Source organism: Talpa europaea (genome assembly GCF_964194135.1).
Source record: "Talpa europaea genome assembly, chromosome: 4".
Classification (NCBI taxonomy): Eukaryota; Metazoa; Chordata; class Mammalia; order Eulipotyphla; family Talpidae; genus Talpa; species Talpa europaea.
In genome coordinates this window covers 63,616,176-63,633,610 of record NC_140070.1, presented here as the reverse complement: position 1 = coordinate 63,633,610, position 17,435 = coordinate 63,616,176, and the positions used below count along the sequence as shown (strand labels likewise).

Sequence of the window (17,435 nt, the reverse complement as noted above, 5' to 3'; positions counted from 1 at the left end):
GCATGTAGCGACCCAGTTTTCCCAGCACCATTTATTGAACAAACTTTCTTTGCTCCAATGCATAGTCTTTGCTCCTTTGTCAAAGATTAGTTGACCATAAATCTGTGGGTTTATTTCTGGATTTTCTATTCGATTCCATTGGTCTGTATGTCTGTTCTTGTTCCAATACCATGCAGTTTTGATGATTATGGCTTTGTAGTATAGTTTGAAGTCTGGGAGTCTGATGCCTCCATTCCCTTCTTTTTTTTTCAGGAGAGCTTTGGCTATTCGGGGTTTTTTGTGATTCCATATGAATTTCATCAATAATTGTTCTATTTCTTTGAAGAATGACATTGAAATTTTGATTGGAATAGCATTGAATGCGTGTTTCCAGTTTTAAGTGAAATACAACCATAAAATAGGCATAAAATGAAAAATAAAATTTCCCCCAAACCTTGCCCATTTACTTGACTGCCTTTCTCTAACAATACCCAATGTTGCTTGTGTAGCCTTCCAGATATTTGCATGTATATAAATGCAGTTTGTCTTTTCTGTTTTGAACATAAATCACAACATACTATACAAAAAAGTTTACTTTCTATTAATTAAAATATCCTGGTCACATTTACTTGTCAGTACACTGTGTACTAGTAAATACTTGATATCTAAAGAGTTTCCATCATTTCTGCTCAGACGCTCAGATTTATTCTGACATTAGCATGAGGAATCCCTGGTCCAATAATTGCTGGAGAATATTGTAAGATATAAAAGGGTGTGTTAAGCAGGATGGAACTTTCTGTGGGACATATAAAACAGTGGAGTCATCCATAGAAAACTTAGAGAAAGATATATGACCCTGGGATGCCAATAAGCTACTCTTGTGCCTGATTCTTACGTAGACACAAAATTAAATTTTGCCATTTAATCATACACATTTTTTATCTTTGTGACTCACATTGTTTTCACATAAAAAGTACCTTGTGATTAGGTCCCAAGACAAGAACTGTCACATAAAATTGTACAGTGTACAGCCCACACAATGATATGGGGTGGCCCTGGCCAAAATACATTTAAAAATGTGTTTAGAGATTGCAGTGACTTTCAAGTAATGGTTTATGGTAATGGTTATATAAACACCCTGTTTATTTTTAATGCACTAAACAATTCTATTAACAAACATAAATAATGACTGAGAGGTGACCATTATAGAATATTCCACAAAGACTCTTTGTGGAATTTAGTAAAATCTTGCTAATAGTTGTAACTTGTACCAATCAACAGCAATAATTACTACTATTACTATGACCATTGCTGTTTCTTCTACAGAGTTCACAGAGTATGCCTACACTACGTACCATTCACTGGGACAGATTTAAAGCAATTATTATTTATCATAATTTTACACAGAGAGTCTGTGACATGAAAAGGTTTTGGAAGCAAAGAGAAAAGGGAAGAAAAAAGAGCTGCAATAGAATTGTGGACTTCAGCTGTCCCCATCCTTGAATTTTCCAATTAGAAACAGTTTTCTACCTATCAATCTTAAGTTGTTATTTGCTTAGAATAAACACCTGTGAAGAGTCATTTTAGTGGTATTTAAAACTACTTAACAAGTGTTTTATTTTTTTATTCCTCAAGGGATCCTTGAAGGTTTAAGAACTTGAGAGAATAAAAAAGCACTTGTTATATTTTTAAAAATAATATCAAGTCCGGGCCTCCCCGGTGGCGCAGTGGTTGAGCGATGGGTTGCAAAGCTGCCCCCAACCTCTGCAGTGCCCGTTCGATCCCCAGCTGCTCCCCAGCCACCAAATGAGGGTCCCACATGGCTCGCAGACCTCTCCTGCCGCCAGCTGCTCCCCTCAGCAGTGTACTTCGGTCCTTCTGCGTGTTCTGCTCCCTGCTCTGGCTCTGGTGAATTCTCTCACCCTCCCGCGCTTCTGACTGTACCCAGTGCTTGTATAAATAAATAAATCTTTAAAAAATAATAATATCAAGTCCCTTCTATCTTACACAAAGACAAATTATACTGAATTTGCAGAAAATAATATGTCAAAAACTCATCTCCTGGATGCAGATAATGAGGATTCTTAAGTACTTTTCATGTATCCTACATTGTGCAAGGAAATATTGAGTAAGTACAAATGTGATTCCTGCCCTCAACAACCTTACAATACAGTCAGTTAATCAACTAGACAACTAGCTCATCGGCCAGCAATTAAGTATCCCAGATTCTAGGCACTAGAGATAAAGAGAAAGCTGTAGCATATTCTCAATGTTCAAAGACCTCGGAGTTTAGTGGGAAAACAGACTGTAAGTGACTAATTGCACTTGGCTAAAAGTGCTGAAACATTGTTACAGTGGTAAGGCATAGAAGAGGAAGATTAGTTTCCTGAGACTATTTCATAGAAAAGAGAATATAAGAGCTATTCTTCTATTCTTGAATGTAAATAGGATTTTATCTAGACAAGAAGGGGCACAGGAAAATTTCTAGAAAAGAGAATCAACTTACAACATGGAAGAACCTCCCCTGGTGGCACAGCGGTTGAGCGCTGGGCTGCGAAGCTGCCCGCAGCCTCTGCAACACCGGTTCGAACCCCGGGCACCAGCGAGGGGCCAACATGGCGTGCAGACCTCTCCTGTCGCCTGCTGCTCCCCCCTCAGCAGTGTATTTCGTCCGTCTGCCAGTTCTGTTCCCTGCTCTGGCTCTGGTGAATCCTCTCACCCTCCTGCGCTTCTGACTGTACCCAGTGCTTGTATAAATAAATAAATAATTCTTTAAAAATAAATAAATAAATAAACATGGAAACTTAAGAGTCCTTTACTCAAGAAATTTTCTCTTAAGCATGTAACAAGAGACTTCAGAGATGATGCTGGAGAGGTAAATAAGTCAAACAATGAAGGGCCTTAAGTGAATGTTTAATTTCTTGGGAAATGGAGAACCATTAAAGGGCAAAGACAATAAACTGTAAATTGAGCAAGTTAATTTCAGCCAGCAGAATGGAAGACTGTAAGGTGAAAGGAGATTGTTTCATTGGTCCAAGCAACAGAGTCCACAGCACAGCCCAATAAAATTTCCTGCAATGATGGAAATATCCTATATCCATGCTTATGGTAGTGACAAGCCTATGAATACTAAAAATTTAAGTTGTCACATGTGATTAGTGACTACCATATTAGAGACAGCAGAGAAGCTGGCACTTGAGGTAAGCCTTAGAGTTTTTCTAAGTGAAATTCTCACTTGGTGGCTTAAAAAACATCAGTATGGTCTCTAACATCTGAGATATTTTTAATGAACAAAGAGAATAACATAGAATACAGTAGAAACTAATCAAATTAAATAGTACAGAAAATATCAGCATAGAATGCCAAGTATTATTTTGAGAGATCTTTGTTTCAGTTATATGACTCTGTGTGTGTGTGTGTGTGTGTGTGTGTGTACGCGCGCGCGCATATGGTGTACACCAGAGCACTATTAAAATGTTCTTTTTCACTATATTGTATTTTAAAATGTTTGAAAACCAGTCCTTTCTGGAAAGGTATCATTTAACTATGTTCAGAATTTTAGGAAGAGTTTTCCAGACGGGCAGAACAGCCTAACAAAAATTTGTTGGAATTTGGAATAGGGATCGATTTAAAGATTCCCTAATTATATTTTACCTTCAGTAAATTTTAATAGACTTTATTGTTTAGAACAGTTTTAGACTTATAGAAAAATTGAGAAGATAGTACAGATAATTCCCACATGGCCTGTTCCCAGTTTCCCTATTAGCATATGAGTATGACACATGTTGCAGTTAATCAGCCAATATTGATATACTATTGCTTTTTAAATTTCATTTATTTTTATTTAGTGTGAGTATTTTTTCTATTTTAAAATACAGTTGTATGTATTGTACTACATTTGACAATTCTTTCCCCCAAAGATTTATGAATTATAATTGATACATTGTGTTTAAGGTATACGACATGATGATTTGATATATGTATATACTGCAAATAATTGCCACAATGAGATTAGTTAACATTCATCACCTTACATAGTTACCATTCCTTTTTATAATGAAATCTTTTCAGATTTACTCTTTTAGCACCTTTCAAATACAGTGTTGTTGACTGTAGACATCATGCTGTCTTGGTATCTTCCAAAGATTCCTGCCTCTCCGGCAGATGCTTTAAAGAGTGGTATATGGGTTTCCTTCACTTATGATTTGGACTCTTTTCAGACTGTTTTTACTGCACTGGGTCGCTGGACTTGTAAATATGTGTGTGGGTATTTTAAGGGCAGGTTCTCCATTCCCTGTTGTTTTTGAAGTCACCTGAGTGATTTTCCTAGTAACCCTCAATGCTAGAACTCTAGAGGTCATTTCTGCTGTGCAGAATTGAAAGGTTGGAGGGCTCAATGCAGGGCACTACCTTCCACCATTCTCCAGGAAAAAGTTCTACATCCTTTGTAATCCCAAACTCAAATCCCCACACCCAAGGGGATTTTGCTATCTTCCTTAGCAAATGCTTGCCTCCGTTTCTCCTACCCATCTTGGTGTTGTTATCCATTGCTATGTGATGTCTAATTGACTGGCTTTCAGGTTATCCTCCTTGTAAAGTATTCCATATGCTGTTGTAGATTTTTTTTGTCCTTGGGAGGAGGTGAGTTCATGCTTTTCCTATGCCACCATCTTGAACCAAAAAAACCTATTATGAACTAAAGCCAATACTTTACATACATTTCCTTAGTTTCTACCTAATATCTTTATTTTTCTTTTCCAGTATTCCTCCAGGATAAATAATTACATTGTCATGTTTCCTTAGGCTCTTTTGTGATGTGACATCTTTTCACAATTGACACAATGTCACAAAATGACCTTGAGAGTATTAAGGAGTATTGGTCTGATATTTTGTAAGATGCTCCTCTGTTAGTATTTGTCTTTTTTTTTTCTCTTTCGGTTTGTTTTTTCATGATTAGACTGAGGCTGTGGGTTACTAGGAGGAAGACCACAGAAAGAAAATGTCACTTTCATGCCGTGATATTATGGATACATACTATCAATGTGCTTTATCATTGTTGATGTTGCACTTGAGTGCTTATCAGTTTTCTCCACTATACATTTACTCCTTTTTAATCCCTTTTTCCATGCTTTACTTTTTGGTAGAAATCACTTGTGAAACTATCTGTTCCTGGAGTTTAGTTTTTGGAGAGAGTTTTAATTACTATTTCAATTTCCTTGCTTGTAATTGGTTTGTTCAGGTTTTCTGTTTCTTCCCTATTCAGTCTTGAATGATTGTGTAGTATCCGTCCATCTCATCTAGGCTTTTTAATTTGTTTGCATATAAATATTCATAGTAATCTCTTCTTATTCTCTGAATTTCTGCAGTCTGTTGTGACTTCTCTTTTATTTTTAATCCTGTTTATTTGAGTTTTCTCCCTTTTTTTCTTAGTAAGCCTAACTAGAGGTTTGTCAACTTAGTTTATTTTTTTCAGAGCACCAGCTTTTGATTTTGTTGTTCTTTTGGATTTTTTCATTTGTATTTCATTCATTTGTGCTTTAGTTTTTGTTATTTCCTTCCTTCTACTGGGTTTGTAGATACATATATATATATATATATATATATATATATATCTCTTAGCTTTAACTAATACTATATATATTTATTATATATAGTATATATAGTATATATATTTATTATATATTATATATTTTACATTATATACTACATTACATTGTTTATATATTTTACATTATATAAATTTTCTAGTCCTGCAGATGAGAGACAATGTTGTTTATTTGGGCTCTTTTAATGTGGACCTTATTGCTATATACTTATTCTTAATGCTGATTGTGTTATGACATTCTGAAAGTTTGTGTCCTCATCATTTTTCTCAAGGTTTTTTTTTTTTAATTTCTTCTTTGATTTCTTCATTAACCCAGTCATTCAGCAGTGTGTTATTCAGTCTCCAGTATTAGAGTATTTCTTGTTCTCTTCTTGTAACTGATTTGTAATTCAGTACCATTATGGTCAGAGAAGATACTTGGTATGAGTTGAATCTTAGGAATTTGCTGATACTTGTCTTTTGACCCAGTATATGCTCAGTCTTACAGAATGACCCATGTGTGCACTTGAGGAAAATATATGTTCTTCTGCCTCATTGATTGTCCATTGGTGAGAGCTGGGTGTTGAAATGTCTAACCACATATATATTTTCTCCATACCTTAATTTTTGAAAGGAAGTCACCTATTCATTTTAAAATGAATTACTTGATTAAAGGAAGGCTTGAACTTGAGTTAAGTCTTTATTGAGTTCTTTCCAAAGAAAGCTACTGAGCACTGATGTAGTCTCTTCTTAGATACAGAATTTCTCTGCAGCAAGCAAGACACTTTTTCCACTACATATTTTCAGGTTACAGATATGAAGCATGCTTGAGTGCGTGTGCGTGCACACACACACACACACACATACATAAACACACAAATGCTGAGTGATTGATATTGAATTCCAAAGTAAGTTGGGAAGCAATTAACCCAAAATTGAGCTCAGGACCTTCTGACTTTTTTTCTTCAGCCCCAAATTCTAATATTTTAGAAGTTTAAATAGAAATGTGTTCGGTTCTCTTCCCCCAGGAGGGAAAATTCATTTGTAGGTGATGTTGAGAAAGGGAATTTCCTTACTGAAAAAAATGCAATAATTTGGAGTACTTTGTTTAAGCAGAGAAGAATTGTGTAGGATCAAATTTCCTGAAATATTCCTAAGGTAAATTCCACCCTACTAAGTCACGTGTTATTCATCTTTCATTGCAGTTACTTAATTTTCTACCACCTCTGTTCCTATGGATATAAAATGATAACAAATAACTTTCTGAGCAAGTCTAACTTCTATTTTTGTCACTATCCATTCATACCAGAGCAAATACTTTCCCATGAATAATATGTGTGCTATGTTCCAGGTTTTTCTCTTTCATTTTAGGGGAGGAGATATAACGTTATCTTCTTCCCCACAGTACACAAATATAATATAGAAAATAAATTTCCCATTAGTGAAAGGGAAGTGAATATCAGAAATTAAAAATAGTCACTCATTTTCCAATAAAATATGAGATAACTTGTTAGGGAATTTTTAAGCCCTTTCTATTTTGCACTGACTCAGTGTCCATATTTATTCACAGAGTTTTTTGTAGGATTAATTTCTCTCTCCTTCTGGTTCCCCATATTCTAATAATCCTTCTTCCTCTTCCTCTCTTCAACTTGTCAAAACTCTGCTTTGGGTCTTTTATATATGTTACATACATTACTAAAAAAAAAAAAACCTTAGCTTTAACTAATTCTCAGTAATATTTGCACTAAAAGGCATTCAATCTTTTCATTTGGCTAGAGGAGAACCTGAACTTTGGGATTTCATGAAAAAGCCTTAAGTAAAGGAAGAATAGGGTCTGGGAAACTGAGAGACGGTGAACTATGGTGTAGCTTTCCTTTAATTATGATAATTTGGCATCCTTCTAGCTTCCTATATGTCTGTTTTCATTTCCTTCTCAAGCTTGGGAAGTTCTTTTTAATTATTTCCTTGAATAGTTTTTCAGCTCCCCTGTCTCTTCTCCTTCTGGGATTCCCATGACTCTTATATTTCCTTTCCTCAGGGTGTCAGATAATTCTGAAAGTGTTTCTTCATTCTTTTTCCTTTGTATCTCTCGCTCCTTTTCTTTCTTTCTTTCTTTCTTTTTTAATAGAGGCATGTATTATTTATTTATTTATTTTATTTGTTTGTTTGTTTTGTTTATACATGCACTGGGTACAGTCAGAAGTGAGGGAGGGTGAGAGAATTCACCAGAGCCAGAGCGGGGAGCAGAGCAGGCAGAAGGACTGAAGTACACTGCTGAGGGGAGCAGCGGGTGGCAGGAGAGGTCTGCGCGCCATGTGGGACCCTCCTCCGGTGTCCGGGGAGCAGCCGGGGATCGAACCAGCGCCGCAGAGGCTGCGGGCAGCTTTGCAACCCAGCGCTCAACCGCTGCGCCACAGGGGAGGTCCTCCCTTGCTCCTTTTCTTTCTTGATTATTTTCATATCTTTATTTGTATCTTTGAGAATACTGATTTGTTCTTCCATATCATTTTTTCCACTTTCATGCATTTTCACCAGAATTTTAGCTCCTCCATTGATATTTGAACATCCTACAGTTCTTTTAGTTTCTTATTTAAAGCAATGTTTTTGCTCAGGAAGCCCATTAAAAAGACCAATAGGGGGCCTCCCCGGTGGCACAGGGGTTGAGCGTTCCGCTGCGAAGCTGTCCGTAGCCTCTGCAGCGCCAGTTCGATCCCCGGCCGCCAGGCAAGGGTCCCAAATGGCTCGCAGACCTCTCCTGCCGCTCGCTGCTCCCCTCAGCAGTGTACTTCGGTCCTTCTGCCTGTTCAGTTCCCTGCTCTGGCTCTGGTGAATTTTCTCACCCTCCCACGCTTCTGACTGTACCCAGTGCTTGTATAAATAAATAAATCTTAAAAAAAAATTAGAAAAAAAGACCAATATTTTTATTGGCACTGTTCATGTGGACACCCTTTGCCTATCAATTATTGAGATTCCAGTCTCCCAGAATAAAGCAGGTGTTCACCATACATGACAATGTTTGCACAGGCTAACATAGTGAATCATCCTTATCCATAGATAAGATTATAACATTCCAAAAGCCAAGTTCCTATAAGGCAGGCAAAGTTCAAATTTGCAAGCAAACATAACAGACTTGCTGTACCCATTCTTTAAATCTTTTTCTGAAATGCATGTTTTAAGAAATAGATAATTTACATTTATCTCTTTCTGTAAATGTGGTTTCTTTCTGTGAAAAGAGGAATTACACTGATGCCCCAGACAGGGACTTGCAGGACTTTGCTCTACATTGGGGACCCTCAGCAATCCCTTGGTGACTACCTCTGTACGTGTAGCTAGAGGAAATAATGGTTGGCCTCAGTTTTTAGGTATTATTATCATTTGAATTATTACCAGCAATGATCATTTTAAGATAAACATTAGTATTATTAATAATTTTGTTGTACTTCTACTAGTAATGGTCATTAATGGTGAATATATTATTAAATTCTATAATTAATATATTGTACATTATTTCTATATAATATTCATAATAATCAATTTAATAATAATTATCATTCTTTGAATGTTTTAACTTGCCATGGGATCATGAAAATCTAAGGAGATACTCTGATTCCTTATTTTATTTGTCTTTTAATCTGTTTTCTTCTTTACCAGGACAAACTCTTGGCAGCTTGAAAGAGCCAACCATGGATTTCAGGCGTGTGAAGGACTATTTCTCCTGGCTCTACTATCAATACCAAATCATTAGCTGCTGTGCTGTCTTGGAGCCCTGGGAGAGATCCATGTTCAATACCATTTTACTAACCATTTTTGCTATGGTGGTGTACACTGCCTATGTCTTTATCCCAATCCACATTCGCCTGGCTTGGGAATTTTTCTCCAAAATATGTGGCTACCACAGTACAATATCTAATTGATCTTGTTCGCATTCTGTGAATTGGCATTGCATATGTATATGTTGTTTGCAACTTACTGATTTAGGTAAATACTGTATCTTTTTTCACTATCTGACCTGAAAAATTCTCTCTTCTCTATGCACTATTATATCCTCCCTGAAACTTGAGGTGTCTCTTTAGGTTCTTTTGTACATGCTGCATTGTACATCAGACCATGGGATATATAGTGTCATTACCTCGCTACAATATGCTCCTAAATTAAGCAGACAGCTTTAGATTTTTTAAAATGGTAAATTTTATATAAAAGTTTTCTAGAAAGTAGGCTTATAAAAGATCTACCAGAATCGTATTTAAAAGGCTCCATTGATACCTATTCTATAGTAAAGTGCATATTTTTAAAAAAATTGCTCATAGGCTACTATCAAAAGTATCCTATCCTTGTTTACAATATATGGAAAGGTGTGAATAAATTATATAGGACCCCTAAAGTCTTATTTTCTAATAAGTTGCTAATACCTAAAATTATTTTAATTGAAGTAAAAAACAAAATAATCGGCTAGAGCAATTATTCCTTTTAGATGCTTCATGAATTCTTTCAAATTCCTTTAAATGCCTGACTGTATGACAGTTTGAAATCAACAATGTTGATTTTAGATAACCCAGGAAGTATTAAATTACAAAATAATTTTAATTGTAAGAAACAAAATATAATCAAAGTAAACTCAGATATTGTGACTTGTGATGCTGCCCTGCCTTGCATGATATTGGAGAGAAAAAGAGAAAAGAAATTTCTTTCACTGAGCACTTGGGGGTGGAGTGGGGAAAGCATGTATTGGACTCAAGAAGAAAAGGTAATAAAACAGGCTGGAAGTGATAATTCTATCAGCAGCAACTCAACAGCTGTAGTTAAATGCTTTTTTTATAGTGGCTCCTTTGCAACACCCTTATATACAAGTTTATTAAACAAGTTTATTAAATTTTCTTCAAAGCATTTATCTTAGAAAACAAATACAATTTTTATTTATCCTGCTGAATCAAATGTGAATGCCAAAGAAAAATCTTGCAGTTTATATTTACTCTCAAATACTAATGTTAGCAATTCAGTAGTTTTTTTTTTGTTTGTTTGTTTGCTTTTTTTTTAGTTTCTGGACAATATTTACATCTTTATTTATGTTGTGAAAAAAAATTCCAAGGATAACTAGAGAAAGATGCTTAGCATGCCAAAATAATTTGCATGTTGTTTAAAAAAAAATCATGTATTTTGAAGTTAAACCAGATATGAGCATGTAGCATTTTTATAATACAAATTTAGCTTTAATTTTATAAATAAAATATCCACCTCCAGATTTGCCTTATCCTTATTTTGCATTATATAGTGCTTACATCTACATTTTTCACTCCAAATTCATCATTTCTTATTGTTTCCATATGACAATTGATCTTAAAATTGTAGAATAAAATTAACATTTATTAAGATCTTCTCTATGGAAGACATGTTTTATATGTTTAAATAGTTACTAATATATCCTAGTTACAGATATGGAACCTAGATTTTGTAAAAAGCAGGTTTCTTGTTCAAGGTCCTATAGCTGCTAATGGCAAAACAAGGAAGAAAGTCCAGGTCGGGCCACACTGGACCTTGAAATATTTTGCCACCAGGAAGCTCATGACTTGAGAAATGAGCAAAGTAAAGTTAATGAGATAGGTCTCACCAATGTTAAGAAGCACAATGCCATCAAATATAAGATGTAAGTGTTTGAGGAGACAGCTGAGGTCTGAGAAACAACAAAGCCAAGTCCCAGCTTTTGCCTTTGCTGCTTACCTGTGTGATGTATTTACAAATTTCTATGCTTTCCAGGCCCATATTGAAAGATTGTTTTCACTTTTAAATATTTAGCAAAGGGTTCTCAGTTAAGCAACAACTTGGGATGCATTCCCTCTTCACAATTTTGAACACACTTACATACATTGTCTCCTGTAGGTATTCTTGGAATTCAATCACCAAGATTAGCATATGGGACAAAAAACCTATCTTCTGGAAAGGAAGAAAGTTCTAACTGTCCTGCTCAACCAGGTAGAGATTCTTTGCCTTGACCATAATTAGCCTAGATTAGAAACACTTTTTATATACTTTTTCTTTGCTTCTATTGTGTATTTCAGTAAATGGTATGTATAAAACTTTTTATACATCAAAAATTTCTTGGTTCAAATTGGCTTGCATGTGTCATTCACTAAACTAGGACTCACAAAATATTTTTTCACTGGTTTTAGCCAAATCAGCAATTATTTTTATCTACTTGTGCAATAAAGTACACAAAATGGAAAGAAATCAGGCAGTTTAATATCAAGATGACACCAGTGACTATAAATTGTGTGTGCAAGAAAAAAATCACTGGTCCATCTATTCTTCTTCCTTCTTCCATCATTAATATATTTAGTTCCTCTCAGTTATAGAGAATGTGTCTCTGGAAGACAACTCTTGCTTATGTGCTGTATCAAAGAGGTAATTCTATTAAATACACAAAATCTTTAAAGATCCTACATACCCAAAGAGTTTAAAAACAACCCATTAGAAAGCATAGAGCCTTGGCTAATTTTGGGGGGCAGAGCAACATGGCGGCGAGGAGACGCTGCGAGTAAGATCTCCCATTAAAAAAAGTTAATAGGGAGGAAAAGCGGCAGGTCCCAGTGAGAACTGGGACACGGAAGATAAATGGGTGACTCCAGCAAACTACCCGAAGAAGAAAGTGGCCATAAAAGAGGACTAGAAGGGAGGGAAGCCCAGAACCCTGCTCCCCTCCCCCGCCCACAGAGGCGGCACTCTCCGACCGGCAGAGAGGAGGAAAACAACAAACCAAAACAGCCAACAAGAACAAACGACGCAGCAAGCGGGACTGTGAGTGGAAAGGAACTATTGCAGCCACCACACCCCATGTACGGAAGCTGAGGCGAACCCTGCAGGATTCGCCGCAGCGGTGAGCGAACGGCTCCGGGTGCCATTAGAGAAGAACAAAGACCCCGGGAGACGCACACACAGCCCGGGCTGCCGGTAAGCTTGCGTGGAAAAGCGGCGCACTTGGCGTGCTTGAAAAGCAAGTGCAGACCTGGATGGCGGCTGCCCAGGTCCCCGCGCCTGCAGCCTAGGCTTGCGGGGAGACGCGCGGAGGTCCTCACTGAGGTGAAGGTCCCTCCCTGAGTAAGCAGGAAACAGGCGCCCAGGCACCGGAGCAGTGCAAAAGGCGCCATTCCCGCGCCACTGAACTGGGCTACAGCCCGCATCCTGGAACTGAGGGCTTTGAACTGAGACCCGGGGCACGAAAATTCGGGGCGTGGGTTCTCCACGACGGTGGGGCACAAGGCAGACACAGCACCCCAAAGCTGTTGAGGTGTACCCTACCATTCCCACTCTGTTCCCTGTCCCACGGGGTGGGGGGAGGCGAAAAACAGCCCCCCAAGGACAATAGGAGAGATCTCTGGCGCCACCTAGCGACCAGGAAAAAAAAGTCACTAACACCCCATAGAACAGGGAAATTTCTTAAGACTGCTTGAAAAGGGCAGAAGGCTTCTGGAGGACCCAGTGGCCAGCCGGGAAGTTAGCCCACGCCAGGCCCCTTCCGACCAGCAGTCTGAGCCCACAGAGGGAGCAGGCACCCACGTCCGGGGCAGACCGGGTGCGCAGAAGAGTGTGCCTGAAACCGGAGGCGCAGGGACTGCATCCCGCTTCGCCATTTTAGAACGGGGACATTTCTTCAGTAAAAACTGCCTAAAACCAGCAGAAAGCTCCCCCAGAAGACAGAGATGGCTCCTGGAAGAGCCAGAGGGGAGCGGAGAAGTTCACCCAAGATGCCAGTCAGTCCGAGCAACACAGTGTCCCAACGCATACGACAAATTAGAAAACAGATAGTAGGGAGTAGAAGAACCACACGCAACCTAACAATTCCTCAGGAAAGACGCACACCACAAAAAGAAAACCACTCCCCAGATTGCAACGACAGCAACTTGGAAGAACTTCTGAGCCTTCCAGAAAGAGAATTTAAAATTGCCATGATTAAAAAAGTGATAGATCAGAAGAAGGAAATTGAGTCCCTAAAGAGGGAAGTAAAAGAAATGCAGGAGATCAAAGAATTAATGGAGGAACTAAAGAACTCTGGGAAAAGCAATGAAAGCAGAATAGGTGAAATGGAAGAGCGAATAAGTACTCTCGAAGACACAGAAATAAAAAGAACCAAAACAGAAAAGGAAAGAGAAGTACGAAAGAAAAAGAATGAAGAAAGACTTCGGGAACTATCTGACTCCATGAGGAAAGGAAATATAAGAGTTATAGGAATTCCAGAAGGAGAGGAGAGAGATGTAGGAACAGAGAAAATATTCATGGATATAATTGAAGAGAACTTCCCAAATGCGAAGAAGGAGCTGAAAATTGATATACAAGAAGCAAGAAGAACACCAAACTTCCACGACGAAAGGAAAACACAGCAAGACACATAATAGTAAAGCTCCCAAGAATCCAGGACAAGGAAAAAATAATGAAGCTGACAAGAGGGAAGAAACAGATAACATTCAAAGGAAAACCAATCAGGCTGACATCAGACTTCTCTGAAGAAACACTACGGGCAAGGAGAGAGTGGAGAGACAGAGTCAACAGACTCCAAGAAAACAGATGCCAACCAAGAATACTCTATCCCGCAAAGCTCTCTTTCCTCCATGAAGAAAGAATATGGACCTTCCGAGACAAACAGAAACTCTGGAATTTCATTACGACCAAACGCCCACTCCAAAAAATACTACAAGGAGTCCTAAAGCCAGAACCTCAGAGGGACGAATAACAACGAAAGAAGACCAAAAAAAAAAAAGTTATTAAAAGAATAAATAAATAAAATCAAAGGAAAGACAAACATAATGGCAAATACAGATGCTAACATATCAATATTAACTCTAAATGTAAATGGACTAAACTCTTCAATAAAAAGACACAGAGTTGCAGCCTGGATTAACAAACAAAACCCAACCTTTTGCTGTCTCCAGGAAACACATTTAGCTACAAAAGATAAAAATAGGCTCAAAGTCAAAGGATGGAAAACAATCCTACAAGCAAATGGGCCAAAAAAGAAAGCAGGAACAGCTATACTTATATCAGATAAAACAGATATCAAACTCAAAAAAATAAAAAGAGACCCCAATGGTCACTACATTATGATTAAGGGGACAATACTTCAAGAAGAAATAAGACTCATTAACATATACTCACCAAACAAAAGAGCACCAAAATATATCAGACAACTGTTGTCCTCTCTGAAAACAGACATCAGAGAAAACACATACGTAGTGGGAGACTTCAACACACCACTATCAACAATGGATAGATCAACAATACAAAAAATAAGTAAAGAAACTAAAGCTCTAAATAAGAACCTAGAGCATTTGGGTTTAACAGACATCTATAGAACACTAAACCCAAAAAAAACGGAGTACACATTTTTCTCAAGCGCACACGGATCATTCTCCAGGATCGATCACATACTGGGGCACAAGACAAACATCAACAGATACACCAAGATTGAAATCATACCAACCATCTTTTCTGACCACGAAGGCATCAAACTAGAAATAAATCATAAAAAGAAGGCAAGGAACTATCCTACCTCATGGAGATTAAAAACCAAACTACTGGAAGACCACTGGACTAATGAGGAGATCAAAGAAGAAATTAAAAAATTCTTTGAATTGAATGACAAGGAGGACACTAATATCCTAAATGTATGGGATGCAGCAAAAGCAGTAATAAGAGGAAAATATATAGCAATAGAAGCTTACATCAAAAATCAAGAAAGAACTCAAAGAAACAACCTAATCTCGAAGCTCAGAGATCTAGAAAAAGAACAACAAAAAACCCAAAACCAGTAGAAGAAAAGAAATAATAAAAACCAAAGCAGAAATAAATGAAATTGAAACTAAAAAATCAATCCAAAAGATCAACGAAACCAAGAGCTGGTTCTTTGAAAAAATAAATAAAATAGACAAACCCCTAGCCAGGCTCACAAAGGAAAAAAGGGAGAAAGCACAAATACACAGGATCATAAATGAAAGAGGAGAAATCACAACGGACACAGCAGAAATCAAAAGAATAATCAATAACTACTATGAAAAGTTATATGGAAACAAGTACAACAATCTACAGGAGATGGACAAATTCCTACAACTCTACAATCACCCAAAGCTAGATAAAGAAGAAATAGAACACATAAACAGACCAATTACAAGCAGAGAAATTGAAATGGTAATCAAAAACCTCCCCAAAAACAAAAGCCCAGGACCTGATGTATTTACAAATGAATTCTACCAAACATTCAGAGACGAATTAGTGCCTATCCTTCACAAACTCTTCCAAAAAATTGAGAAGGAAGGGACAATACCAAACACGTTCTATGAAGCCAATATTACACTAATACCAAAACCGAATAAGGACAACACAAAAAAGGAAAACTATAGGCCAATCTCCCTAATGAACACTGATGCAAAAATCCTCAATAAAATTTTAGCTATCAGAATCCAACAATGTATCCATAAGATAATTCAACACGACCAAGTTGGATTCATTCCAGGGGCACAAGGATGGTTTAACATCCGAAAATCAATCAACGTTATCCAACACATTAACAAAAAGAAATATAAAAACCATATGATAATATCAATAGATGCTGAGAAAGCTTTTGACAAAGTGCAACACCCATTCATGATAAAAGCCCTTGAAAACCTTGGGATACAAGGAACATACCTCAACATCATAAAGGCCATCTATGACAAGCCAACAGCCAGTATCATTCTCAATGGTGAAAAGCTGAAAGCAATTCCATTAAGATCTGGAACAAGACAAGGATGTCCACTCTCACCACTGCTTTTCAATATAACACTGGAAGTCCTAGCCAGAGCAATAAGACAAGAGAAAGACATACAAGGAATCCAAATAGGAAAAGAAGAAGTCAAACGATCACTATTTGCAGATGATATGATAATATACATAGAGAGCCCCAAAATCTCCACAGAAAAACTAATTCCACTCATCAATCAATTCAGTAAAGTGGCAGGATACAAAATCAACACGCAAAAGTCAGTAGCCTTCCTATACACAAACAATAAATCTGAAGAAGAAGAAATCAAAAAAACCATCCCTTTTATTATTGAAACAAAAAAAATCAAATACTTGGGAATAAATCTAACAAAAGAGGTAAAGGACCTATACAAAGAAAACTATAAAACACTGTTAAAAGAAATAGAAGAAGACACAAAGAAATGGAAAGACATCCCCTGCTCATGGATTGGAAGAATAAACATTATTAAAATGGCCATCCTACCAAAAGCAATATACAGATTCAATGCTATTCCAATCAAAATCTCAGTGGCATTCTTCAAAGAAATAGAACAATTATTGATGAAATTCATATGGAATCACCAAAAACCCCAAATAGCCAAAGCTCTACTGTAAAAAAAAAAGAAGGAAATGGAGGCATCACACTCCCAGACTTCAAACTATACTACAAAGCCATAATCATCAAAACTGCATGGTATTGGAACAAGAACAGACATACAGACCAATGGAATCGAATAGAAAATCCAGAAATAAACCCACAGATTTATGGTCAACTAATCTTTGACAAAGGAGCAAAGACTATGCATTGGAGCTAAGAAAGTTTGTTCAATAAATGGTGCTGGGAAAACTGGGTCGCTACATGCAAAAGAATGAAGCTTGACCACTACCTCACACCATACACAAAAATCAACTCAAAATGGATTAAAGAACTAGACATAAGACCTGAAACCATAAAATACATAGAAGGAAATATAGGCGAAACACTACGGGATTTGCACATCAAAGACATCTTTACAGACACATCACCCAAAGCATTGATAGTGAAGACCAAGATAAACAGCTGGGACTACATCAAATTAAAGAGCTTCTGCACAGCAAAAGAGACAATAAC

At 37.2% G+C, this 17,435-nt stretch overlaps 1 protein-coding gene across 1 annotated transcript; it reads left to right on the top strand.

Moving 5' to 3' along the window:
- Positions 1-9,246: 9,246 nt before the first annotated feature.
- SPTSSB (serine palmitoyltransferase small subunit B) lies at positions 9,247-9,557 on the top strand (the record flags this gene model as incomplete). The annotated part of the gene is made up of 1 exon (XM_084231053.1): positions 9,247-9,557. The coding sequence occupies one exon, from the start codon at positions 9,247-9,249 to the stop codon at positions 9,475-9,477; it is 231 nt and encodes a 76-aa protein (XP_084087179.1). The 3' UTR covers positions 9,478-9,557.
- Positions 9,558-17,435: the final 7,878 nt, after the last annotated feature.